This window comes from Triturus cristatus, chromosome 3_1, assembly GCF_964204655.1.
Source record: "Triturus cristatus chromosome 3_1, aTriCri1.1, whole genome shotgun sequence".
Taxonomy (NCBI): Eukaryota; Metazoa; Chordata; class Amphibia; order Caudata; family Salamandridae; genus Triturus; species Triturus cristatus.
Window position 1 is genome coordinate 521,294,789 of NC_140583.1, and position 26,076 is coordinate 521,320,864.

Here is a 26,076-nt window from a genome sequence, read left to right on the forward strand (position 1 = left end):
CTTGCCATAGCTCTTGTATGCAGGTAGGTGGTGCCATCAGCCTTTGTCATACCCCAATCTACTTCTGGACATGGCGACATGGAGCTGCATAAATGCACCACCCCTGTGCGCGGATTTCAGTAGTCTTCTATTTTTTCAATGTCAGTTGCAAAGCATGTATTAGAAGACTGAGGTTGTAGTGGTAGAGTACAAGAAATCTAATTTGGGACCTTGTTAATCCTAAAAGTCTACATCAGAGAATGAGGGGAGAGATGGGTAGTGTGGAACCTGCAGTTAGAGTATCCACCAGACAGAGGGTTACCGAAGGTAAGCAACTTATTCATCTGACATACACCTCTAACGTGAGACTTGTCACCTCCGGAATCAGCAATTCCCCCTTCCAAGAAAGTGGCCATGAAGAGAGGACTTACACCACTAAGTCCTGGAGGAGTGAACAAAATGACAATCTCCGTGGACTTGAGAATCTAATTTGTAGTGCCTGGTAAAAGTATTCACAGATGCCCATGTAGCAGCAACCACTGGATAAGAAACAAAGGTGGGAAAGTGTAAGGTATGTAGAAATCCGATTGAAGATGAAAATCATGCACCTTCTTCCATCTCGGTCCCATAGGTGAATCCAGGGTAGATTAAGGGAAAGTATCCAAACAACTGCCATTTTGTAAATCAAGGTACAATAATCCTGCCCCGACGCTGGATTTCTGAAGGTCCAGTATAGCACCAGAGTCTGATCCAAGAATAGCCTTCATCGTCTAGAAGTACTGTTGCTGAGGTAGAGGAACCAGAGTGGAGTCATCCTCTCTTTATGGCTGCGCTTTGGTTATGGCATAATGTAACACAGGGTGAACTCTAGCCAAAGATGGATAAAGCTCAGGTGCCAGAGCTGAAACCGGACGTAGACTCGGCACCATGGCAAAACAGGTGGCTCATAATAAAACAGACAAGTCGAAGCACAACGTCATGCTAGAGCGGCTGATTTTGATGTTGTCTGTTAGTGCTGGGGAAGATCCCACCGGCAGAAGTTCAACCAGTGGTCCCAGATGGTTTCGTGGGGCCGAAAGGCACACCAGAGGGAGCCAGCAAGAGTTTGAAAAAGGTCAGAGAAAATCAGGTTCATTGGCTGCAGAACTGATATGCGGTCCGAGGTGGAATGAGGCATCTCCCTAGAACAGGAGTACCTGTGCACTGGAGAGCCACATTTGCTCTTCCTTTCCACTGCTTACCGGAGGTGGGCGATCAGGACTGTGACTGGTCTTGTGATCTGGACTGGGACTGATCAGTGTTTGACTCAGCAATGCAGGGCTTGGTTTCCCACTCCCAGATAGCTCTGGGGTGTGTCAAGGAGCAGTTGGTGCAGGACATGAAATCATGCTTGGTGCCCATGCACCACAGGCGGACATTGTGCAGGTAAGAAACAAACAACTTGACTCTGAGTTGGTTTGAAATCACTCTTCTTCAGGGGAGATATCCTTGAACACTATCAAAATAATTTGTGGAATGAAAAAGGCAGCCCTGCAAAGTACCATGCTTCAAGCGTTATACTCACGCATTTGTGTGTGGTGGTCTGCCATCATCGCACTAAAATGCATTAGTCACGCATTTTTTGAGCTTGGACACCACCTGCATGCTGCGAGGGAGAAGGTGGGATTGACCACGAACGTCAGAGGAGCAGCATTGCCAGCAGTGCAGCAAGTGTTGTACAGACTCTGCTGAAAGACTTGCACTGGCCTCAATCAGGTCTTTGTGTGAGTTAATAAAGTCACTGAGATGACTGAACATTAAGATAATTTATTTAGCAGCCTGACCTCGGGCGCTGACTGCCATTACTGTCTGGGAGGTGGTGCCATGGCCTGTAGTTCTATCCTGTGAGTAGCGGTAGGCAGCCTGTAAGGGAATCCGGCACTACCCCACGCACCGTTCTGATGCAGATCAATGGGCATGAGCACTATTTCTCTATCTTCAGCACTTGACACCAGCCCAGAGTTGAGCCGCTGACGCCTCTCAGGTAGGTCCAGATGGATACTGGACTGACTATCACTATCATGCCAGGGTCTGGAGTTGGCACAGGTTGTGGCAGCTAGATGTTTTAATATAGCCTTAGAGCCCGACGTAGCGGGCTCTACCAGCCATTAAAGGCCTGCTCCAGCGCTAAAGGCCCAAGCCAATGGCGAGGGGCTTTAATGGCCGGTAAAGCCCACTACAGAGGGCTCTAAGGTATTTCAACATTCCTCCCCTAGAGTGCAGAATATCCTAATTTATAAAAAACAAAGGCCACTCGGAGCCCGAGGGGGTTTAAATCCCCTCAGGCTCTTAGAGGCCTTTGTTCACAGCAACAGCTGTGGAATAAAAAAACACTGGAATGTTGCTCTCTAGGCTTTTTTTCTGGTTTCTGCGCTTCTACCAGCCATTAGAAGCCTGGAGCACTCCACTGTCTTCAATGGAGCGCTACACATTCCAATGTTCTAATTTTAATGTTCCTGTCGGCCCGGGCTCCCATGCACAATGTTCTAATTTTAATGTTCCTTTCAGCCCGGGCTCCCATGCACTGCTGCTGCCCGCTAGAGTTAAATTATAGGACAATCTGTCCTCGCCACATGGTGCTGCCCTGCCATGTCTTGTTTAGGGGAAGGGGGCTAGGTACAGTGAGAACACTGCCACTGAGTGTCTTTAAAAGGCACACGACACAGCCTGGGCCGTCCTAACAGCATTATAGGCCCTCTGGCAAAACAGTCCACTGGGCCATGCCTACACAACCAGTCACAGGAATAAAAAAACGTTTGATGGAAAATTTGTGTTAAATTGTGGTCTGCATGGGTCACATATGCTCGTGGGGCTCCTGGGCAACTGGCCAGCGTGCCCATGCGTTAAGACACCACAAGGTACAGCTCTCAAGTAAAGACAGCGGTGCCTCTACTCCAGCACAGAGTTGTGACTCTTGAGACTTTGTAATTAGAAATAACAGAGGTTTAAAACCACCTGCTGCCTAATTCCTTGTGTGTCTAGGAGTTTTTCGTCAACAATATAGATGTCAAGATAACTCTGATGATTAATGTGCCTGCCGAAGCGATGTCAAGGTTTCGTCTAGTGGCAGTTTTCACTCAAAAAATAGCTCAGAGGGTTAATATATGCCTGCTGAAAAGAACACCATGTAGATTACAGAACTGTAATTTTTTGTAGATAGCTCCGTAGGTTACAGCTTTTGCCACAGAGTTCCTTTCAGTTTTTAAATTACAATCCTAATATAGGGCAGTGAGCTATGAACTGTCATCAAATACCTACACGCAAACTGCATTGTATGTATAGGTTGGAACGTAAATTTCCCCCCCAGTATTGCTTTCTACTAATGGTGCTAAGAGGGGTAAGTTTGGGTAGAAATACATTCTTCTTTGTAAAGCCAATCACTGTGGTACGTTTTAAATCCTGAGTTTGAGTTTCTCCGGATCAAATACTCTTAAAATATACTGCCAACTACTAGTATGGATGATGTGACGCCTACACATAATAATCCTCATTGGTCTATGTAACATCTCCTAGAATGATTTATACACCAATGATTCACTGTCTCTGTATAATACGACTGTAATAACGCACTCTAATACCCTACAGAGGAATGTTTCAGCGCTATAAATCACATGAAATGCATGTGAGAGAGGGGTTACGGAGAGATAAGGAGCATTGTTGGAGAGCAGCAGTGAAGGAACCTGTGGAGGAGGTGGTAATTGGGGGGCAGAACACCAAAAAAGATTATTGCACCGGGCGCCTCCAGTGCTAACGCCAGCCCTGAGAGAGTGAGTCAGTGATGTCTGTCACTGTGTTGACTGACAATGATATCATATTAATGTAGAAGTACTGTATAGATGAGGAAAGGAATTGGATTTCTAACTTCTAGGTTGTGAAAAACCTGTTTATGTTGCCAAGTTACAATGTCCTGGTAATTTTACACTGATTGTGTTAATTTGTCCATGGTACTGCAAGCAGTTCAGCTGCAGTGGTCAGAAGAGGTGCAAAATCATGTAGGATGTGAGGAGGTTCTGCAAGTTAGTAGGAGCGATTTCATTTTAAGAGAATGCAGTTTGGATAATATGTCCATGGCACAATTCTGAAGACGAGTGGGGTATTGGTGTTGCCTCCTGTGTGGGGGATTCCAGTGAGGGTTCAGGGTGTATTACAAACACTACGGATCATGTCTGTCACTGTGTAACCAGCGGTGGGGGGGAACCCTGGTTGGCTCAAGGGGAATAGTTATATATATATATATATATATATTCACTTAAAAAACCATAGGTTTCACACATGTTATAGTTAGGTGGACATTTCACTCGTAAAAAACCAATGAAATTCCACCGTTATAGTTAGTTCAGATAACTATAACTCGCGCGCCCGCAATCCACTGCTGATGACGTCACATATTACATCACTCATGACATGGTCAGTGGCATCACCCATGACATCACTGATGACCTCACTGATGACATCATCCTTGTGATAGAGTGGCGGTCGCGCGAGTTATAGTTATCTGAACTAACTATAACGGTGGAATTTCATTGGTTTTTTACGAGTGAAATGTCCACCTAGCTATAACATGTGTGAAACTTATGGTTTTTTAAGTGAATTTGCAAGGTTTTTTAAATGCTAATTCCTAACTATAACGTGCGTGAAACCTATGGTTTTTTAAGTGAATTAGTACGGTTTTTTAAATGCAATTTTTTTTTATTTTTTTTTAATGGTTTTTCACCGTGCACCCCACGATTTAAAAAAAAAAAAAAAAATGTTTTTTCACCCTTCGGGGTCCTTTAGGGACCCCCTGACAAAGGCTAGGGGGTCAGGAACTCTCTACCCTGCCCCCTTTTCACGTTCGCCACCTCTATTTTTCACTCTCGCACCCACAACACACAAAATGGCGGCCGACACTTCCTGATTTCGACCGATTCGAACGTTGACTGACATGTAACCACCAATCAGAATTACGCTCGCGCACGTTGGGGTGCGCGGCTATAGATATTTATGTGCTTTAACTGCAATTTTCTCAGGAACTACTGAACAGATTGACACCATATATGCAAAAGGCACATCCCTGACCTGAGGACTACCTCTCTGCCAAATTTCAAGTAATTCTGTACAGCCGTTCGGGCTGTACCTACGACTAAAGGTCCTATGGGAAAATGAATGGGGAAAACGCGTTTTGGGACCCCCCTTTTTTCTCGGCCCCCGCTTGACGAATCACCCCGAGACTTTTAGGGTAGGAGCTGAGCGGAGCGCCCCATTAGTTTTGAAAATTTTGCAAGGATTCGTCAACCGGCGCCAAAGTTATTCAAAATAGAATTTTCAGATTTCCTATGGAAACACGGTCCTAACTATAACTATCTACTGGCGACCGCCAGTAGATAATATATAGATAGACATACATACATACATACACACTTCACTGCTTGGTTTTGCTTGTGAGGTGCCACTCATGTTGTCGGTGAATGTAACTCATTAGTAACCATGAAAATATCACGCACAAGCAATGTGAAAACCTGCCAGCTATCCTTTAAAAGGCGTGATCGAAATTACTGAGACCAGCAGGAAAGGTGCTCGAGATCCATGCTGAATGGCGCGGAAAAAAGGAACAGACTTTGCAAGCACTGGTGGTGCACTATTTGACTCCCAGAGCGAAGTATTGATGGAGGCCGATGCCTCCACCTACTGGCTCACGGGAAGTATTGCAAGTGTTCCTGGATGCTGTGGAGACTCCGGGGCGGAATCTGAACGGAGGTCGAAGCAGCCATGAGAAATGTGAATATAGCTTCCATTTTTTCAATGGGGATATCATTTGCACTTAACCGTCGTGTACGCCATTGTTAATAATAAGTCGCAGTTATCCTACACTCTTGTTTGCCCTTCGAAACCATGATGCCCTCCCTTTTACCCTGGCATTGGTACTGTATATTGTAGCATGTATATAGCGCTTACTAACCCTAGGTGCGCTGGGGCGCTGGAGCGCTTTGGATAAAAAAAATGTTAGCTAATAAATCTAATTGTGTCACATGTACTTTAAACCAAGATCAGAAAAAGGAGCTGGGGCATTTCCGTCACTGTGACGAGGCTGTGTCATCCACCAGCATGAACATTCTCGACAAGAACGACTCAATTTCTATACATTCTTTTTGCAAGGCGCTCCAGAGTCAGATAATGCAAGCTAAGGAAATGAAGCATCCCTGGGTGGCCGCCCGCGCAAGGTGAACACCCTACTTTGATGTCGGGTTACCGGGGCCTCTAAAAATTGGCCTAAACTGTCGGGTTTACAAAGGAAAGACGAGTCAACTTGGTGAAATGATTCGCCTCGCCTAATGAAAGCAAAACCAATGTTACTGTCACACTTGGTTTTTAGGCATGCCAGCCACCTCACCGGAATTGAGCCTTCCCAAGATAATTTTGTACTGCTCTATCGGTCAAAATAAGAAGTATTTTCTCGAGCCTATCAGTCAGGGTTCCTTTGAATATTTTTGCACCCAACTATATCAATGAGATAGATGGACAGAAAGCGCACAGGTAGCGACTGCTGTCGGGTTTAAGAATAACTGTGACGCTAGCTTCCTGAATACGACGGAGTCACTGCTCTCAAATGTAGTCGTGTTCAACGGTCTGACTAGCACCGGAGTGTCTTCGCTGAACTAACTTGTAACATTGCAAAGTCTTTCCAGGGGGCCCTCGGGATTTGTTCATGTTCCCTTCCTTAACAGCTCGTTCTGAATCCCCATCCTTTATAGGACCGTCACATACTTGCAGTTCTTCTTTAAAGCGAGGTTATGGAGATCTCCCGGTAATAAAAGTAAAAGGTAAACATATACATAACATAAAAGATTAAAAAACAAAGTGAAAACTACAAAGCAGATGAGTTTGTGAAAAGATGCTATGTGGTCAATATTTTTACAATTTGAGCAGCTCCTGTTGACTTGTCAGGAACTAAGATCCTACCTCATTTAAAACCATACAGCTTCGGTAAAGAATGCATCTATGGACTAAAACACATTAGCAATTAACAGAGAAGGGACCGTCCACATCGAAAACTCGGCCACTTAATATAACAAATATCCCGTTGGTTCGGCCTTCAAGGGCATCATTCTACTTACTTTCAGCAGGTACTGGTCTTTAATGTGCGCTCTATCAAAGCTGACGTTGTGCCCCACTACCAATCGCTCTGCCCAGTTGTGCTTGGAGGCATAGTTGGTGTTCATTGCAGTTTCCAGTGGAATTAGGTCAGAAAGAGTCAACTGGCTGGACCAGGAGTATCGATCTTCTATGAGCCTCTGACTACACCAAGAGTACCTGAAATAGTGGCAGGAAACACCAAAGGAGGCATGTTAAACGACTACAAATACAAGTATTCCCAAAGCCAATAGTTCCGGTTTAAGGTGATAATAAAAGTGCACACAAAACCTGGGCATGCCTGTGTTAGCGCACGTCAGCACATTATAGCCAGACCTATTGACCTTGACAGTTCAGCAGATTAAGCTGTTCAATGGATGCTGACGGGAGAGGGTGAAGGTGTTCACTTCATGATGCCTGGGTGAGACCAGGCTACAGCTATGAACCAGCAGGCCACACTGTTCTCAATAGAAGCAGCTACAGCACCAGAAGCCACAAATGGACCCATATTGATGAGCTTGCGCTTTATTCACAGTGTATGGAGGGCAAGGAGTGCAGCAGTTCGTGCACACTGGGACAGCGGCAGAGGTGAGTAGGCCACATTAATGCACTGGCAATGCATGAGAGTCTCCACTGCAGATGATGTGTACCGATGGACGTGGGCAATGCTGAGAAGCATGGCAGGTGATGGGGTGCAGTGCGTAATGTTGGCCCTACTGTAGTACTGGTGTATGGGGACAGGCTGATATTCATTGCGCCTATGATGGTGCTTTATAAGAATGAGCAGCATCAGTTACTCTTGTGCCCCAGTGCCTGCCAAACCTTTGGTTTTTCAGTGAATTGCTAAGGTTTTTTTTTATGTGAAGTAAGATCTAATCGCAATTCCTAATACTAACACCACTTTAACCTTTGTTTTTTAAAGGAATTTCTAGTTTTTTTTTTTATTAACGTAAAGTAATATTTTATTACCATAAGTTACAGCCAACGAAACGCCACGCGCGGCCAAAGATTGCGCGCCAGGCCCAGCACACAACCCATGCTAAGTGAGGGGTTGCCCCCAGGGCCTGGCCTGCGGCAACCCCATGCCATGCACAGGCAAAGGTCGTGCGTGGGGTTGGCTGAAGGCCATGCACGGCCTGGGGTTGCCTGTAGGACAGGCCCTGCACTCAACCACTGTAGGCAGCCAAGTCCCTGCCGCACACGGCATTCTGCCGTGGGCCAGGTCCTGTACCCAACCCCCAAATGAGCATCGATTGGTTTTGTCAGTGAATTTCTAGTACTTTTTTCTTTTTTTTAACGTAACAAAGTAATATTTTATTACCATACATAAAGCCAACCCCACGCAGAGCACGGCCTTTGGCCCAGTACATCATGGGGTTGTTCATGAGGTCATACTCATTTATTTGCATATGGAGTTTGAGTTAAGGTTCACATGACTGCTACGCGAACTATCCTAACCGTAGCTTGCTAATTCAGTGCTTTTTCAGTTTTATTTCCTAACAATTTAAACACAAGAAGATGATGGACATAGCGCTGAAACTTTTCAGACACTCGCCCCCAGTCACAGATCGGGGTAAAATCGATCAATCATCGTTCTTTAGCTCACTTCGCCACCCCTGTTCAGACCCAGCTATATATGCAAATCAGTCTTGACCCTGTGTATCATGGGAACAGTCCAGCTCGAACTGCCAAGCAAGGTCTTCCCTGGACCACAAACAAGCATCCTGGGACCAGCTTTGGGGTAACACCCCTCATCAGCAAGGTTAGCTTGAATCCAGTGGCTAAGTGAGTAAGGGACCCACTGCCAACTTAGGGCGAACAAAGCAAACACAAGGAGATGATGAACAGAGCGCTGAAACTTTTCAGACACTCACCCCCAGTCACAGATCTGGGTTGAATCCATCATCGTTCTTTAGCTCACTTCCCCACCCCAGTTCAGACCCAGCTATATGCAAATCAGTCTTGACCCTGTGCCTCATGGGAACAGACCAGCCCAAACTGCCAAGCCAGGTCTTCCCTGGACCGGAAACAAGCATCCTGGAACTGGTTTCGGGGTAACACCCCTCATCAGCCAGGCCAGCTTGAATCCAGTGACAAAGTGATCAAGGGACAAATGTCTGGGCATACCCTGCCAACTTAGGGCGAACAATGGTCCTACTTTCTACTGCCGGTATGACGTGTACTGCTCTGTGGGGCGTGGTTTCAGCTTCCACAACAACAACACTATCATACCTGTGTTGCGTTCGCTCAAGTGGAACAGGAGATGATTCCCAAAAATGTCCTTTAGATTAACGAGGACTGGCTCCGGATTGGCTTGAGATATTTGCTCAGATGGTGGATACGATTTAGCGAGGGATAACTTTATGGGAGTAAGCAGGTGATTATAATCCCCCATTGTCCCTCTCTTGCCAGTCCTGCTCAGGCTCAATTCAGGTGGTCCAAAGGGGCTGAGGAGAATCAACTCTATGTCCTGTAACTGGAGTGACATTTGGCTCATTGATGGCTACGTCTACCAAAACTGGGGGTGTATCGATAACCCCCCGTGACCTGCGCTGTTATTATGGTGCAGCGGCGAGTGGTTGCTCACAAACGTTACCCATCTACAGAATCGCCTCCTTCCTCAAGTAACTGCAGTGTACTGCGACGAGGAACCTCAGATCTGCTAGTATATATGGGAAGCGTGGCATGGGGACCAGATGAATGCACTATGGCTTGCACTGAGAGTGGCCTCCTATTTGCAGCTGGGGCCCTCTAGCACGAGATGATTAAAAGTCTTGTCTTGTTTATTGGCTTGTTTGTTATCAACTGGTGGGCTAGCCAAAGATTACAGCGCTCTCCCGGTATTCATGAGAGGCTTTAAGAAGACCATAATTCACAATTTGTTTGGAAGCAGGTGAAGCGCTACTCATTCCTTCCCAGATCAACAGTGGCGGCTCCTCCATACGGGCGTTTGGGCGCCGCCCCCCTGCTTTCTCGCAGTGCGAGAAGGCAGAAACATAAATGGTAATAACTACCATTTATGTTTCTGCCTTCTCGCACAGCGAGAAAGCAGAAGTGCCTGATCGGGGGTGGGCGGTCCTGCTTGAGGGCAGGGGGGAGTGGCTTGCCCAGTGTTGTGCATAGGGACTGTTTGGCCGGCCCTGGGGCCGATCAAACAGTCCGTATGCACAACACTGGGCAAGCCACTCCCCCCATGCCCTCGAGCAGCACCGCCCACGGCGCCCACTCTACATAGCGAAAATGGTCCCGGCTGGGGCGCTCTCTACTGCGCCTCAGCGTTGTGATTGGCAGAGCGGAGGGAGGGAGGCTGCCTCTCATTCATGACGACATGACGACGAGAGCTTCAGGACGGCGGGAGCGGCAGTTTGGACGCATCCAGAAGCTGCGGTGTGCAGGACGGAGCGGGAGTTGGAACGCATCCAGAAGATGTTGCAGGACGAGGATGGTAAGTTTTATAATATTCTTTCATTTACCCACCCGCCTCCACCCCCCGTGACGACCCCCACCCCCATCATGCCGGCCGTTACTGTGAAGTTATGAATGTACAAAACTATTTTAGGCCCTCCTTAGGCCTAAAATAGTTATGTACATTCATTACTATTTTAGACCCTCCGGTGCCCTATCAATGCCAGTCAGGGCCGGCTTTAGGGCGATGCGATCGTTGCCACCGCGCGGGTGCTGGCTTCCTGGGGGCGCCGTGTTTGAAAGTTTATTATGCCTTTGAAGCACCTGCTGCAGCGTTTCTTTCACCCCGCAATTACCAGGCCTCACATAAATGTCAAGATAACTCGTGTGATTAATTATCTTCCTGGAGAGAGATCAGTGTTTTGTATAGTTGTGGTTTTGACTTAGGTGAAGTTAGTGCAGAGGGTTAATATGCCTGCTGCAGAGAACGTGTACCATGTAGATTACAGATGTAAACAGATCAGCAGGTTACTTGCAATGTATAATTTAAAGTCCTTAGTCCTAATATAGAATAGTGAGGTATTAACTTTCATCCTAGAACTGCATACACGCTGCAAAGTACAGAACATTGATCAATGTTGCAAAAAGGGTTAATTTGGCTAGAAATCGATTCTTATTATTAAAGAAAACTCCCAACTATGCTGTTTCTTTTTCGACTCCGAGTTTGTGCTTCTCCACACCAAGCACTCTTAAACTATGCTGCCTACCAGTATGGATGACATGTGACTCCTACACTTTTAGTCCTTTGGCTTACGTAACATTTCCTACACAGTGATTTACACATGTATGATTGAATGTCTGTGTGTAATATGCGTGTGATGCAAAGTGCTCAGACACCCTGCACTGGTATGAGTGGCGCTATATGACTAATTCAATGCATCTGAGAGAGTGTGGTTATGGAGACTTGGTCACTGTTTTCGCCACCCAATCTTTGGCCCTAATGGAGACCTGAGGTGACATATAGTTCATCTTTCTTTGGCAATAAGGTCAGGCGGCTAACGCCAATGTTCCCTATTCTTTTAAAATAATGCAGTCAGGCTTAATGGATGGCACGGGTGCAAGCAGGAATGAAGCACGATATGGGACAGTTTTAAATGTGTTTAATTATTTCAAGTCTACATATCCTACCTACTTTTATAAATATTCTTGCTTTCTGAAATGTGGTTTAACCTGCATCCTTTGGGCCTTTTTTTTTTGTTCTTCAAAATTTCCTTGGCGTGAGGGTCCTGCAGTTCCCCTTTAGTCAATCAGTCTCGCTATGACACAAAACACATTTAGACCCTTTTTTTACGCCTCACCACTTTCAAATGTCACCAGCCACCACTGCAGATCAAAGTGAAATTGACACCCCCTCACTCATCTTTGAGGGTGTCTGTGTTATAAATCTTGTTTTTATTTTCACATCGCCCTTGCTGCTTTGTCTACCAGCTGGTGTAGTGGCCCCAAGGAACTTGCCCGATCGCATAACGCTCTCCCTCAAATGGCTTTGATTATCGCGATAATCGTCCTTCTCCTGCCACAATCCAACTGGACTGCAGGCAATCTTTCTTTCCACCAACAAATGCCTGGCTTCCCCCAGCCATTGCTGTCTTGAAAGGGGGCGTTTGGGCCAGAACAATAATAAATAGTTGCGGTGAGGTCCGATGGGGAGTAGATGAGAAGTATGGAGAAAATGACCGAGACTTCGGCCAGGTAAGAGCATAGGATCAACTGCTGGGATCCTGAAAAGAGCCCTTCAGACCTTAAGGCTAGCTGCTGAAGAGTGAGCGACACCTCAGCTTTCTACGTGTCAGAAAACCATCTCGTGGTTACAGGGAAGGGGCACAAGCACACTAAAAGCCTTTATAGTGTCTCGGCCTTGGAAGCCGGTCAGGAGCATCGAACTTTTGGGAAACGCTAGCAAGTAAACAGCCTTGGCGGGGCGTGCTGTAAACAGGCTAGTGAATATTTAGGAACACAGTGATTTACAAGGGGAGCTGGATTAGGTCAGGGAGGGAGTGTCTGACGTCCTGCTGGCTTCTGGAATATGTGTCAGGGGGAATACAGGCGGAGTGGAGGGGAACCCCTGTTTGAGCAAGCCGCACCAGCCCTAACGTTGGTGGCTTCCGCTCATTTACATATGACAAACATTAAACACATTAACCCACTCTCAAACACCACTATGTAAAAGTCCAGTTATTACAGTTTACTCAATAGGTAACTGTCCCTGCATCTATTCTGTAGCCTTCATTTGTCTGTGATATTTTTCTCGTTGGGTGTTTTTGTTCGTCTTTTTACAACACAATACCCTTTTCCATGCTTTTCATGTTTCCAAAATGATTATTCAAACAGTTCTCTCATTCCCGTGAAAGTAGCTTAAATAGTATGCGAATCATTGCTTCCTATGTTATTCACGTTTCCCAAATTATTTCTATTAATCAGTCCATGCTCTCATTCATGCCCGAGTGGCTTAATTAATTTTGTTGTCAATCTATACACACTTCACCAGGGATATTTAGGAAAGTAGTTAGATATCCTTTCTTCTTCATTCTTTTGGTCACGTGAGCCATTCTACGAACATTTGCATTCCTTATCCTTACTGCGGCCTTTATCCATTCCCCTTAGAGATTTGTGGAAATTGAAACCGGAGTCTGCACGTGCAGCTCTTTATCATTGTTCAGGGCATACGTCTGTCTTGTCCTTTTGCATATGATGTATTTTGACTCTAACGGTCCCAAATTCATGTATCATTGCCTTTTTCATGTTTGGTAAACATATTGATGGTATAGTAGATCATGGTTTCCCAACTTTCTTGGCGATTATTGATATAATGTTTTACCATTGCATATGCTGAATCTTTATTTTGTACAGCTCTTATATGTTCTATAATACTTTTTCTTAGTGGGCAATCCATGCTGCCTACATTTTCTATCAAGCATTTGCATTCCAGATATATATGTGACGTATTGTGACTCACAGATGATCTTCGTATTAATTTTTATTATTTTGTCATCTTTATCTATCAATTTCTTCATGCTTTCCCATTTTTGCAAGTCTTACATGATTTGCACATTGTAAAACATGTTAGTGAATCCTCCAGCTAGCTGTGTTTTCTTCAATTGGTGAAATGGCTTCTGACTAGCTTGTACTTGAGTGAAAGCACTTTTCTGGAAGTTATATTTTTTTTGTCTACCCATTATGCCAATATCTGGATCTTTTTATATAAGGTTACAGTACTTTTGAAATATTTGTCTAACGACATCTGATTATTTGCTATATGTTAATATCAATCGCATTTGGTCATCTTTTGACTCCTCACTGTTAGCTTTGGAAGTTACAAAGGTTTCCAATCTTGTTTTACCTTTGAATCACTGGTATTCCTTTTCAATGTGTTATTTCTGATAGCCTCGTTCCAGAAATCATCTTTTTACTAAACCAATCTTTGTCACAGATCCTGTTCATTTGAACAATTCGTTTCCATCCATCAAAATACACCATATGGGATACTCCTAAGTAGTGCTATAGTATGGAAACTCGAGCCCAGTAGGGTGGTTTCTATCTGTTCATTCTCGATATAAATTGTTATGTCCAAGAAATTCACGTTTTAAAACTTGGATAACGACAACGGCCAGAATGGCCAAGCACAACATAGCGAGAACTTGGGGCGCAAACACCCACCCTATTATTGTGGAATGGGAGTCCGAACTTGAATGGTGTCAAAGGACAGAAGAGGTGATTTAAAAAATGTTCGAAGGTGTGGGGTACCTGGCTCAAATTTAGGGGCAATGACCCATGACGGGACTGGTGTGGGGCTGGGGGGAGGAGGGGACAGTTGTATGCCTGTTGTATCGAAAGTAATGGTGGTACTATTATATCACCAGGCCGTACAGGCGCCGCAGTGATCTCACGATTGACCCACCTGTTGAGACCTGTTGAGACCTCTCAATCACAACATTAGTCGATATATCTGGTCCAAAGTATACTTTTCTCTATGAAGTGGTCATTTCTTTCACCCCATGCTATCTCCTCCCACCAGCCAATGGTGAGATAGAAACTACCCTACATAGAACAGAGACATCTACAAACAGTATCCTACATGGTTTGGGGTTTCCAGCCTGTAAAACAAGGCTCACTTATACCTTTGCTGTAAAATATTTTAAGAGACAAACAGCCTCAGACGGCTTGCCTTAGAGCTGCTGCTAGACTAACACAAATGTTGCTGAAGTTTGTTGCTCCAGGAAAGCTGTGAAGGGCTCTTATACACCATTAGAAACATTTATATTGAGAGAAATAAACCTTGTGATTGTGATGTGAAATTAGAGAAATAATGTAAATATTGCCTTTCATACACTCAAGGGAAAATTGGAAGCTATCGGCTTTCTCCTAAGCACCCTCTATCAAAATGAATGCATGACTATATGAACTAGAAACATATCATCACAACACATCATAAAGGCACTGCATGTAATGAACATTGTTGTACAATATTGAAAATAAATGCCGTAGCTATTGCAAATGAATAACCACTTGCATGGCATAAACAAAATGAGCAAATGCACAAAATAGTAGTTGCCTGAAACACATATGAGGCAAAACATACAAAAACATCATAGGAATAAGATCATACTTCATCATGGATTGCGTTTCTCATGCAACAACCTCTGAACTGATCACCATCTTAGAAAGGGCTTATTATCAAGATTGATTACACTATCACTAAGGAAATCATGGTGTTCATTCGTAAAGCAAAGAAGCGCTAGTTAGTCGTGTGTTCTAGAGTGATAATCCTCAAACTTGCTACCATCATACATGCCCTGAGCACTGAACAGCTTGCAGGATGTCTCGGTTAGCAGGCCCAAGAATATACACCAGGACAGTTGTTGTTGCATAGGCACTCAGTAAAGTGCTAAGCACATCTGATTCAAGATGCGCCTTTTGTCCAAATGATCAATACTTCTTCCTCTTGGGCCACAAGGGGCTTTTTACTTTAATTTCAGCACAGCTGTAACATTCACAGTACTTCACGAGTTTGCCTGGGATTTTCCAATCCCTCTAACTCAATTTCTGATTCTTCTGGTGAGTCCAGTCAGTGAAGAAGATTAATGCAATGATCTGGAACAATCTCTTATGTTTGATGACTTAACTGATGTCCAGAGACAGACAAGTCATGGCTGCTTTCTTCATAGCACAAGTGAGAATTCCAGAAACGTGCTAGAGATACCAATAAGCCTAGGCTAGATGGATCAGCTGGTATACTGAGAGAGATATCGATCCAATGGGGTCAGGAATTCCACACACAAGGATTTTTTTGTTGAAATTGGTTGATGAAGGTAAGTTATATCTTCCAGTGAAATTGTATCGATAACAGATTTTGGCAGGCCCTTCTTTGACTGATGAAGTTAATAAGGTGAACTTGCCCTCTTACTCAAGCTTTTTAGGGGAGTGACGCTAGTTAAGACTTCTCAATGCAAGTATTCTCACCTATGGGATTTCAAAGCTACTGCCTCAGTAGAAATTATTTGCTAAGCTTACTGTCTTATTCTCCCTCTTTTATTGTAGAAGAGTGTTTGGGAGTTAGATTTTCTTTTATTATAGAGGGGCTATTGTTGGTAAGGTGGCTTGAAATAGTGCAAGTTGATTTCTAGGGATTCCAGACCTATAGCTTTCAGGCATATTCGTTCTTTTTTAAACCTTTTTAACACATTTTTCCCATAATTTTGGCCTGCTGGACTCGATAAACTATCCAAAGACAGCTTGGAGAAAATAATGAGCAAGATGCAATGGCCTCCAAGGATTCTACACTGAGTCTGCCAATAAAGCATCCAGAAAATTCCAATCTAAGCCACTGGTGTATTTTGCTTCTTTGGTGGTTAGATTTAAAACCGCATAATCGTTACATTCAGTCCTGCCAGAGAATTTGAGGTTTACAATCTAGCATGAAGAAAAGTTGCAGGGATATGGAGTCAATACTTTTCTGATGTTGTGCTGCAACACGTTTCATTCTTAGATTTCCCATATTGGAAGAATCCTGCTGCATCCTTTGTCATCCTATGGTTTCATTTCAGCAATATCTTCTGCTCTGGCTCCTCAGCTCCCAGGCTGCTATTTCCCACCGGATGTGGGTAGCATTTTATAATGTACATCAACCACTGCGTAGCCCTTACCTTTCTAACCCTCTGCCAAGAATGCAGAGATGTTTTCTAGGAATAGGCTTGAAAAATGCGATGGCTTTAAGTTTTCAAGCAAACTTCTGGAAACATGTACCCATGTCTCATTGCCACCCCTTCGCACTGCCGAAGGATTTCTCAGAACAATTTCACAACCTTTTCACATAGTAAACTAATAGGAGAGTGGTGGTGGTAGTTGGGTTACGTATGAGCTAGAAGCATAGCTCTTGCACACCTATGGCTCCACCACAATCAAACTGTGGTCCTCCATTCCCTTTCTTCTCCACATTGCCTCTGATCTCATATGAGTTCACTATCTGTCACCATCATTCCCCTGCCAGACTAACCCTTTTATACCCCTTGCCAATAGCCGCCCACATAACCTTGTGCTCCGAAAAAGAAACTCTAACTGTGTCCTGTAAAGAGTGGGCTCCATCCCTCGTGGAAAAGAGGTCTGTGTGCTAGGTGGTTCTTGAAAGATCCCGCTGAACCACAAGAGCTGACAGATACCATCAATATCCACAAAAAGTGAGGCCTGGAGATCTTACTGAACATGCAAAATGAAACTTGTGACCTGACCACACCAGTCGTCCAGAGTGGCCGAGGAAGTCTCTCCCAGGCCTTTACTACCGGGGATGTATCCCTTGACTTAAAAAACATAATTCAAGGTTTTATGCGACTCCAGGTGAGTCACACCTGAAAAAATAGAAATGTTAAATTAATTTATTTGAAACACCAGGTCTGTAAGAATATTTGTTGACACACAAGTTGCCCCGTACTCAGTCCTGATGAAGACCATCACAGATGTTTTTTAGAAACTACGATCTTGATTGGAGGATCAAAACGTCTACGATTTATTTAAATTGCTTGTACTATATCGCCGTACCTTTGGGCATACAAAAAGAGATAACCTTTTTCCATTCATAAGAGACTTTAAACCACAATTGCCGGGACAGGCAAGGATTACTTGTAGTGAATTTGAACTAGATTGTTATTCACTTTTTCAGTCGCATTTTACTTGAAGCACTGGACAAGCACCTTCAATTGGCACCAATGGAGCATCCGCCTTTTATATAGTTGTGAACCATTTTATCTCAACATATTTTGAATATATGAGAGACAAAAAGTCAAACCGATCCATGTGTGTTTTTCTTCTGTGATTTATCCCTCTCATATTCAGTTAAGTAAATGTATGTATATCAGTTTTGTGCTCCGACAGAACCATTTGTTTTGATGTACCATAGGAATCTCAGAGAGAAGACAACATCAAATTTATCACAGGTGAGGTATCCCAGCATGCGAGCAGTCACACTTGGAGATTACACAAAGTGTAGTGTAAGCTATCAGAGATCAACAGCATCCACACAATGTGTGACGCAGGTATGTGTTGGACCTGTCAGCCCTAGGGTGGTCTCCCCATCTATTTTTGATCGTGCCTCATTTTTTCCACCCTCATTTTGATGTTGGACTTAGGTCTCCGGGCGCCTTTTCATTGCCAATCAGTGTTAAGGTGCAGGTGCTCCCTTCTCCCAAGATGGCTGCCACAGGCCCCTGCTACTGCGGAGTGGTCTTCATTAGTAGCACCCTAGCTGCCAGGAGCTGGCTCGAACCCCACAACAATGTTGCGACACCAGCCCGCCTTTTTTGTCCCATAGGTAGAATGGGGAAGCTCCTGGAGTGTGCTGGAACCTTCTAGAAGGGAGGTGTGGTTTTTACTTTTGCCGCCTTGGCTAGAGGTCACCTGACCTAGGGATACATAAGTGAGGGAGGGAACTTTTTCTAGTCAGTTGGCCAGTGGGGTAAAGCAGAGCTGGAGTGTAGGCGGTAGGGCCTAGCCAGGGACTTATGCCTCTGAGAGTGACAGGATTTAGGTGCTGCCTCTTAAGTGAGTGAGGGATCCTGTGAAACCCACTGATCTTGCCCAGCAGTAGGAGGACCCAGGGAACCTCTGCCCAGCCTGACTAGGAAGGACCTAGTCGCCAACTCACTCCCTACCCCCCTGTAACAGAACCCCTTAAGGGCGCCAGATACATCTGCGCCATCAAGACTTTCCAGAGCAAACTACTTGCCGGAACTGAATGCTGAGACTGTGTGTCCAGATTGAACCTTGAAACTACCTACCTAACCCATTCTGGTATCGCTGAGGATCAACCAGGTCTTAGCGCTGTGACCCCTGCGCTCCCTGACCTAGCCTGGGATCCCCGGCAGCGTGCTCCGTCAAGCGCGGAGCCCCCCAGCTTAATTTGAGCCCCCCCCCTGTGGCGTGGAGGCTGAAGCGCGCTCACCGTTGCGGCCCGGAGGCCGGAAGAGTGCCCCTCATCGTCGCGAGGCCCGAGGAGAAGCCCGGGGCCCCGTCGCTGCCGTCGCAGCTGTGGTGAAGGTACGCGAGGCCGTGGCCGGCCCCCCGTCGCAACAGGATCACCTGCGGACTTCGGAGCCGGTGTGGACGCCTTCCAGACGTCGAGCAAGGTAAGCCCGGAGGCTTGGGACTGACCCCGGTGCGCCCCCTACAGGCTGGGAGCCACACCGCACCCTGAGCCCGGGTTCCCTCTCCGTGGGAGTCCCCCGGTCACCCCGACAGAGAGACCCCTCCGAGGGATTCGCCCTTGTTCCCCACTGACTATCCCGGAACTTTGTGTCTCCCGAACTGCACCGGAGTACGAGAGGCTCGCTCCGTGCGACTCGTTGTGCTCCGTGAACTGCTCCATTCTGAAGTACTCATTGCTACTGATTACGAGTAGCGCGATGTTCTAAATGCTCCGTTCTGAAGTATACATGGCTATTGATTAAGAGTAGCGCTATGTTCTAAATGCTCCGTTCTGAAGTATACATTGCTATTGGTTACTGATTACGAGTAGCGTTATGTTCTAATGCTCTGCTCTGGAGGTGTTCGTCAGATTTGTCCCAAGGTAGCGGTAGGCCCGCGAGGTCTGCCCTGGGTCCCTGCACACCCCCAGGAGTAGCGCTAAATTCCCCAAACCCTACCACGGGGAGTAAAATATACGAGGTACTGGTGAATATCATACTGGTGAATATCCTACTGGTGAATATCCTACTGGTGAACATCATACTGGTGAACACCATACTGGTGAATATCATACTGGTGGATATGGTGCTGGCGGATCAAACGCTGACATAAGTGAATTGCCATTATCATCTCCTTAACTGACTTTATATCTCATGAAGTGCATATATATGTTATGACTTGCCTTGTTATCCCATGAATTGCGTTTATCTCGAACTGCTTGGATAAACTTGAGTTATTTGCATAAATCTCTACAGTGTGGCGTCCCTTATTGTGTGCGTTCCTTGCTTCAGTGGATGTGCGTGTTGTATGGTCGCTTTACACACAAGCCTTTGGGTGCCCAGCCGCTCGTGTCACATTACCCCCTTAGGGCCTGGAGACCCCAGGTCTTACATTGTTGGCGAGCGTTGGGATATTAGGACCTGTGACCATACAGCACCCTTCCGTGAAGCGGAGGGCGCCACAATTAAACGCCTGTTGTTTCAAAGCTCTGCAACTATTATTTGCTGTATTTATTGATTCCACTGTCCAGGCTGAGAGTGTAAAAGAATCCTGGTTAGCTGGTAACTGTCATCCAGATCCTAGGAATTTCTTCCTTAGTATCTAGGTCCCCACCTTTCAAGATGGAATTCCGGTTAGCTTACCTCGAGGGGTACTCGGTGAAGCAACTGAGCGAGTTCGGGCAGGGGATGGGGGTGCCTGGGGTGCGGAGGGCCAAAGGACCGGAACTCCGTACCGCCATAAGGGCATGGGTAGAGGCCCACCAAGAAGGGAGAGAGGATGAGGGACAGGAGGCGCCAGATGCACCTCAGGAGGAGAGCGCCCAGGAACTACTAGACATACTAAATGTAGATGTGTCTGAAAATGTGCCCCCAGGGAGACGTTCTGGGGCCAGTAGTAGGACAGGGTCTAGGAGGAGCGCGTCTCCAGAGGAGTACGAGGACAGAAGGGAAGAGAGGGAGGAGCGCGTCTCCAGAGGAGTACGAGGACAGAAGGGAAGAGAGGCAATTAAAGTGGGAGCTAGCGAAATTAGAACACGAAAGAGAAAGAGAGAACAAGAGATGGGCAATGGAGTAAAAGAAGCTGGCGCACGAGCTTCAACTGAAAGAGTTGGAGCTGCGCGCCCTCCAATTGAATGCGTCCAATAAGGACAATGGTGGCAGCATACCTAAAGAGTCTCACGAGTCAAAATTCTACCTACCTAAGGAAGTCATTGCCAATTACACAGTGGGGGACGACATTGCTAAATGGTTGGAGGCATACGAGGTAGCCTTGACTGCCCATGGGGTACCCGAGAGTAATTGGGGAGGTGGTTTATATCGGTATATACCTCCCAACGTCAGGGACACCCTGTTATATTTGGCCAAGGCGGATCAGGTCAGGTATGCCCCCATGAAAGAGGCTTTACTGAAAAAGTTTGGTCTTAACCCAGAGAGGTACAGGCAGAAGTTCCGTGGCAGCCATAAGCTGTCCACACAGACATGGGTGGATTTTTTCGATTATGCGAGAAAGGCACTAGATGGTTGGGTGCGTGGCAGCGAGGTGCAGGACTACCAAGGGGTGTACAATCTTTTTTTACGGGAGCACCTCTTGGATAAAAGCTTTCCGGAGCTGCGCCAACATCTGGTGGACCGCAAGTTGATGGATCCCCGTGAGCTTGCGGAAGAGGCAGATATTTGGGTGAGCACCCGGGTGTCTCACAAGAACCCCGGGGGAGATGGCTCGAAAGGCGGACAGGGTTTCCCCCAGACGAAAGAGGGGGGAGATAAAAAGGTGGAGTTCTCTAAAGGCCCCCAAAATAAGTTTGGGAAGGGAGTAGGAACCCCACCCCCGTCCAATTCCACAAGACCCACTTACCCTGACAGGAGTCAGCAGCCAAGGATTGTGCGGTGCTACGAATGTGGGGAGATTGGACACTACAAGGGAGATCCCAATTGTCGCAAGCGACCCCCAGCCCCAAAGGGCGGGAAAAGTCCCGGGGTGAGTAGTATAGCGCTTGAGGTGGAGCTGCCCTTAGATAGGGAAGGGGAGTGGACAGGCCTGACCCTGGTTTCACTCGGGGATAGAGAGGTGGTCCCCGTAGTGTCCCTGCCCCCGAACACTGCTAAATATCAGCAGAGGGTGAGAATTAACGGGGAGGAGGTGGAGGCTCTGAGGGACACAGGTGCCAGCATGACCACTGTAGTGAGGCGGCTGGTGTCCCCAGACCAAGTAGTCCCCGAGGAGTTCCATCCGGCCGTATTGGCTGACGGCAGTGTGAGTCACTATCCAGTGGCTCGTGTTCCATTTGAGTGGGGAGGAGTCAAAGGCCTACTAAGGGTTGCGGTGAGCCCTGCCTTGCCTGTGGGGTGCTTGCTAGGGAACGACCTGGAGCACACCAAGTGGAAAGATGACGAGTTTCGAGCTCACACCGAGATGCTGGGATTACCAGGGTGGACTTGCGTAGTCACGCGGTCCATGGCTGCCCAGCATGGAACTCACCCTGGGTTGGAGCCTGGAATCATGGCCCAACCCAACACCAGAAGAGGAAAGAAGGTGGTAGAGGACACGCCCCGTGAGATGGATGGGGAGGCCGCAGAGGTGCCCCCGGAGTCCGTGGAGGTGGATGTCGTTCCCGTGGAGGACTTGCCGACCCTTGCTGACTGGCATGTGGGAGGAGGGCCTACCCGGGAGAAATTTTGTCAGGCACAAAGGGCGTGCCCCACGCTTGAAGGCATGCGGCGACAGGCCGAAGCCCAAGTGGCCAGTCAGGAGATGGGAGGATATCATGTGTATTGGGAGGATGGTCTCCTATACAGTGAGCCCAGGGTGCCGGTACATGGATCTTCGAGGGCCATAGTGGTCCCCCAATGTTACCGGGCCTTCCTGCTGGAGTTAGCGCACGAGATGCCCTTAGCCGGACATCTGGGTCAGGACAAAACCTTTGCACGGTTGGTCCCTCATTTTTATTGGCCCAGGATGAGGATTGCCTCAGACACCTTTTGCAAGACCTGTAAGTCTTGTCAGGCAAGTGGCAAGACTGGGACTAAATTGAAAGTCCCATTGGAACCGCTCCCCGTGGTCGGGACCCCTTTTGAGAGGGTCGGTATTGATATTGTTGGGCCATTGGACCCTCCAACCGCAGCGGGACACCGGTTTATTCTGGTTTTGGTGGACCACGCCACAAGGTACCCAGAGGCTATTCCTCTGAGGACCATCACTGCACCGGTGGTGGCGCGGGCACTATTGGGGATTTTTACCCGAGTGGGATTCCCCAAGGTCGTGGTGTCGGACAGAGGCACCAATTTCATGTCGGCCTACATGCAGGCCATGTGGAAGGAGTGTGGGGTGACCTACCGGTTCTCCACTCCTTACCACCCTCAGACTAACGGACTTGTAGAGCGCTTCAATAAGACGTTGAAGGGTATGATCCGAAGCCTGCCAGAGGGCTTGAGGCGTAGATGGGACGTCCTCCTCCCCTGCTTGTTATTCTCCTACCGGGAGGTACCGCAGAAGGGAGTCGGGTTCAGCCCGTTTGAGTTGCTCTATGGCCATCCCGTTAGGAGTCCCCTCAGTTTAGTGAAAGAGGGGTGGGTGAAGACTTCGCAGAAGCTTCCCCGTGACATTGTCAGCTACATGCTGGCGTTCCGCAGCCAGATGGCCAAGCTGTGGAAGGCGGCCTCAGAGAACCTGGAGGCAAGCCAGACCGTGATGAAGGAATGGTATGACCGCAACGCTCGGACGGTTGAGTTGGACGTTGGGCAGAAGGTGTGGGTTATGGAACCTGGGGAGCTTTGTGCCCTCCAGGACCGGTGGACTGGTCCGTACGACATTGTGGAGCGACGAGGCCAGACCACATACGTAGTGGATTTGAAGACCCCCCCGACAGCCCCTCAGGGTGCTCCACGTCAACCGCCTGAAGCCGCACCATGAGCGATCAGAGCTTGCTCTCCTGATGGTGACGGATGGGAGCGAAGAGGAAGAGAGTGAAGCTCTTCCTGACCTTCTAGCGGTACAAGAGAAGGATGGTTCGGTGGAAGGTGTAGTCCTCTCCCCATCCTTGACCCCAGAGCAACAGAGGGACTGTCGCCATGTCCTGGGACGGTTCGCCTCGTCGTTCTCCCTCACGCCTGGAATCACTCATTTGTGTACCCATGATGTGGACACAGGAGACAGCCCCCCGGTGAAGAACAAGTCTTACCGGCTCTCTGACCGAGTGAAAGATAGCATCAACCGTGAGGTGGCAAAGATGCTGGGGGTGATAGAACCTTCCAGCAGCCCGTGGGCTAGTCCAGTGGTGTTGGTGCCGAAAGCGGCCCCACCGGGTACGACGCCGGAGCTTCGGTTCTGTGTGGATTACCGGGGGTTGAACTCTGTCACGAAGACAGATGCTCACCCCATCCCACGTGCAGACGAGCTGGTGGACCGGCTGGGAGCAGCCCAGTACCTCAGCACCATTGATCTGACATCCGGATATTGGCAGATTGCCATGGCCGAAGGAGCAAGGGAGAAGACAGCGTTCTCCACCCCCGAGGGCCACTACCAGTTCCGAGTGATGCCCTTTGGGCTCAAGAATGCTCCGGCCACATTCCAGCGGTTAGTGAATCAGGTACTATCTGGCCTGGAGTCCTTCTCAGCGGCCTACCTGGATGACATAGCTGTCTTCAGTTATATAAACAATAGGGGATTGATTCTTTTAAGGTAAACAGAGGTTGGAATCCAAAGACTAGTAACAACACATGATACCTCTGTCACCATAAATCAAATAGTCGGTTTCTTGCAGTGGATTTTTATTTTCCACTTCGTACATGTAATATTCATGAGCTATATTTCATATTTTTCATCAAGATCTGTTCAGTGCTGTACAACTTTAAATCGGATTACAAGAAACATTTAGAAACACTTAACAATAAAGACCAAATCGACAATTAGACAGTCATGTGCATCAACAATATTTACATGAAAAGACAAAGACAGTTCTAAATTCTACTTTTTTGAACAACAGAATGTAGAATATTCAACAAACGAGGGAAGTCCTACACATTTCGTATAAAGTACCCGGGACCTATTCTTTTTGTCCTCACAGACTAACAGTGTTTTTAAAGTGCCAAAGGGAGGAAGCCTCCAGAGAGTAGGAAACAGGTTTTCGACACTATACTTAGGTGTCTGGCAAATGTTTTTTAAGGACTTGACGTCGATATTGTTCCTTGGGGTTCTTTGTACGGCTTGCCTCCTCTAGAAACCAACGCGTTTCGACCTTCTATGCGGCACTTATTGTGGAAGGTCTTCATCAGGGTAAACACATGTTTGTGCGAAGGACTGGGTGTATCTAATGAAGAGAGATGGGGTGACCGTGTTATTATTATAGAAGCAAGGGTGGACTTTGTATTGACTATTTACACGTGTATTCACTGGTTAAAAACGTGGTTATCCGTACGTACCGTTGAAATGTCCTATAGGAGTCTGATATCTAAGTTTCTTACGGCTCGAGGGGTAGACGCTGTTGGAGTTCCGTGGGAAAGAGAGAAGGGGGGAGGGGGGGAGAGAGAGAGAGGGGGAACCTCCAGACAATGGAGGTTGGAAAACCCGGTACCTGCGGGGAAAAGTGTGTTTTTACTATGCTGAATGAAAGTCTAAGCTGGCAAAGGGTGCTCAAAGTGCTTTCAGACTTGTGGTGGTGCATGACTAGCATTTCTTCGACCGGTCCATGCTTCGCGGGTGGGTTCACGTGACTATACTGTGATATGTGGCGTAAACCTGGCGTCATCTCATAAGTGAGGCAAGGAGGGAGGTATGGTGTTTTATTGGAACGAGTGCGCTCTCACATGGCGAGAGGCCAATAGGGTGCATGGTCTATGCTAATCCACCCAAACCACATGCTGTGGGAGAATGTTACTCCCAAACAAAAAACTCTCTCACGGTGCTCGGAGTGCGCATGCTATAGCGGGATCTGTACACTCGGTTTAGTGGCTGCTACAGGTCTACTTTGTGTGACTGGCATGCGGAGAGACATTTGTGCGAGGTATACGTGTGCTTCACCGAGGTCTGGGCTCTCGGTTTCTTAAGGGTACTACCGATCTACATCGGGTAGCTAGTGCGGGGAGAGACACTCATGCAGCGTGAAGTGTGGGTGCCTGATAGACTCCCCCAGTAACATACATCGCTGATGGTCTTACCAACTTATGCCGGGGTCAAAGCTCTCCTGCGAATCGGTGGCTTAAGAGCGACGGAGCAGCGCTTCACGTTCTCGGGTGGATAGCGTGGCAGTACAGCATGCAGCTCGGGGGCAATCAATCATTCCTCCAGAGTGTAAAGGAGTCTCCTGGTACGTTG

General features: G+C 47.1%; 1 protein-coding gene across 4 annotated transcripts in view; it reads right to left on the reverse strand.

Annotated features, from left to right (window-relative positions):
* Positions 1–26,076, reverse strand: part of POLG (DNA polymerase gamma, catalytic subunit) — an 862,381-nt gene that overhangs the window by 733,199 nt on the left and 103,106 nt on the right. For all 4 annotated transcript variants that reach the window (XM_085644442.1, XM_085644444.1, XM_085644443.1 and 1 more), the window contains one exon: positions 7,113–7,308. In XM_085644442.1, coding sequence (XP_085500568.1) covers positions 7,113–7,308 — 196 coding nt within the window. The remainder of the gene's footprint in view (positions 1–7,112; positions 7,309–26,076) is intronic.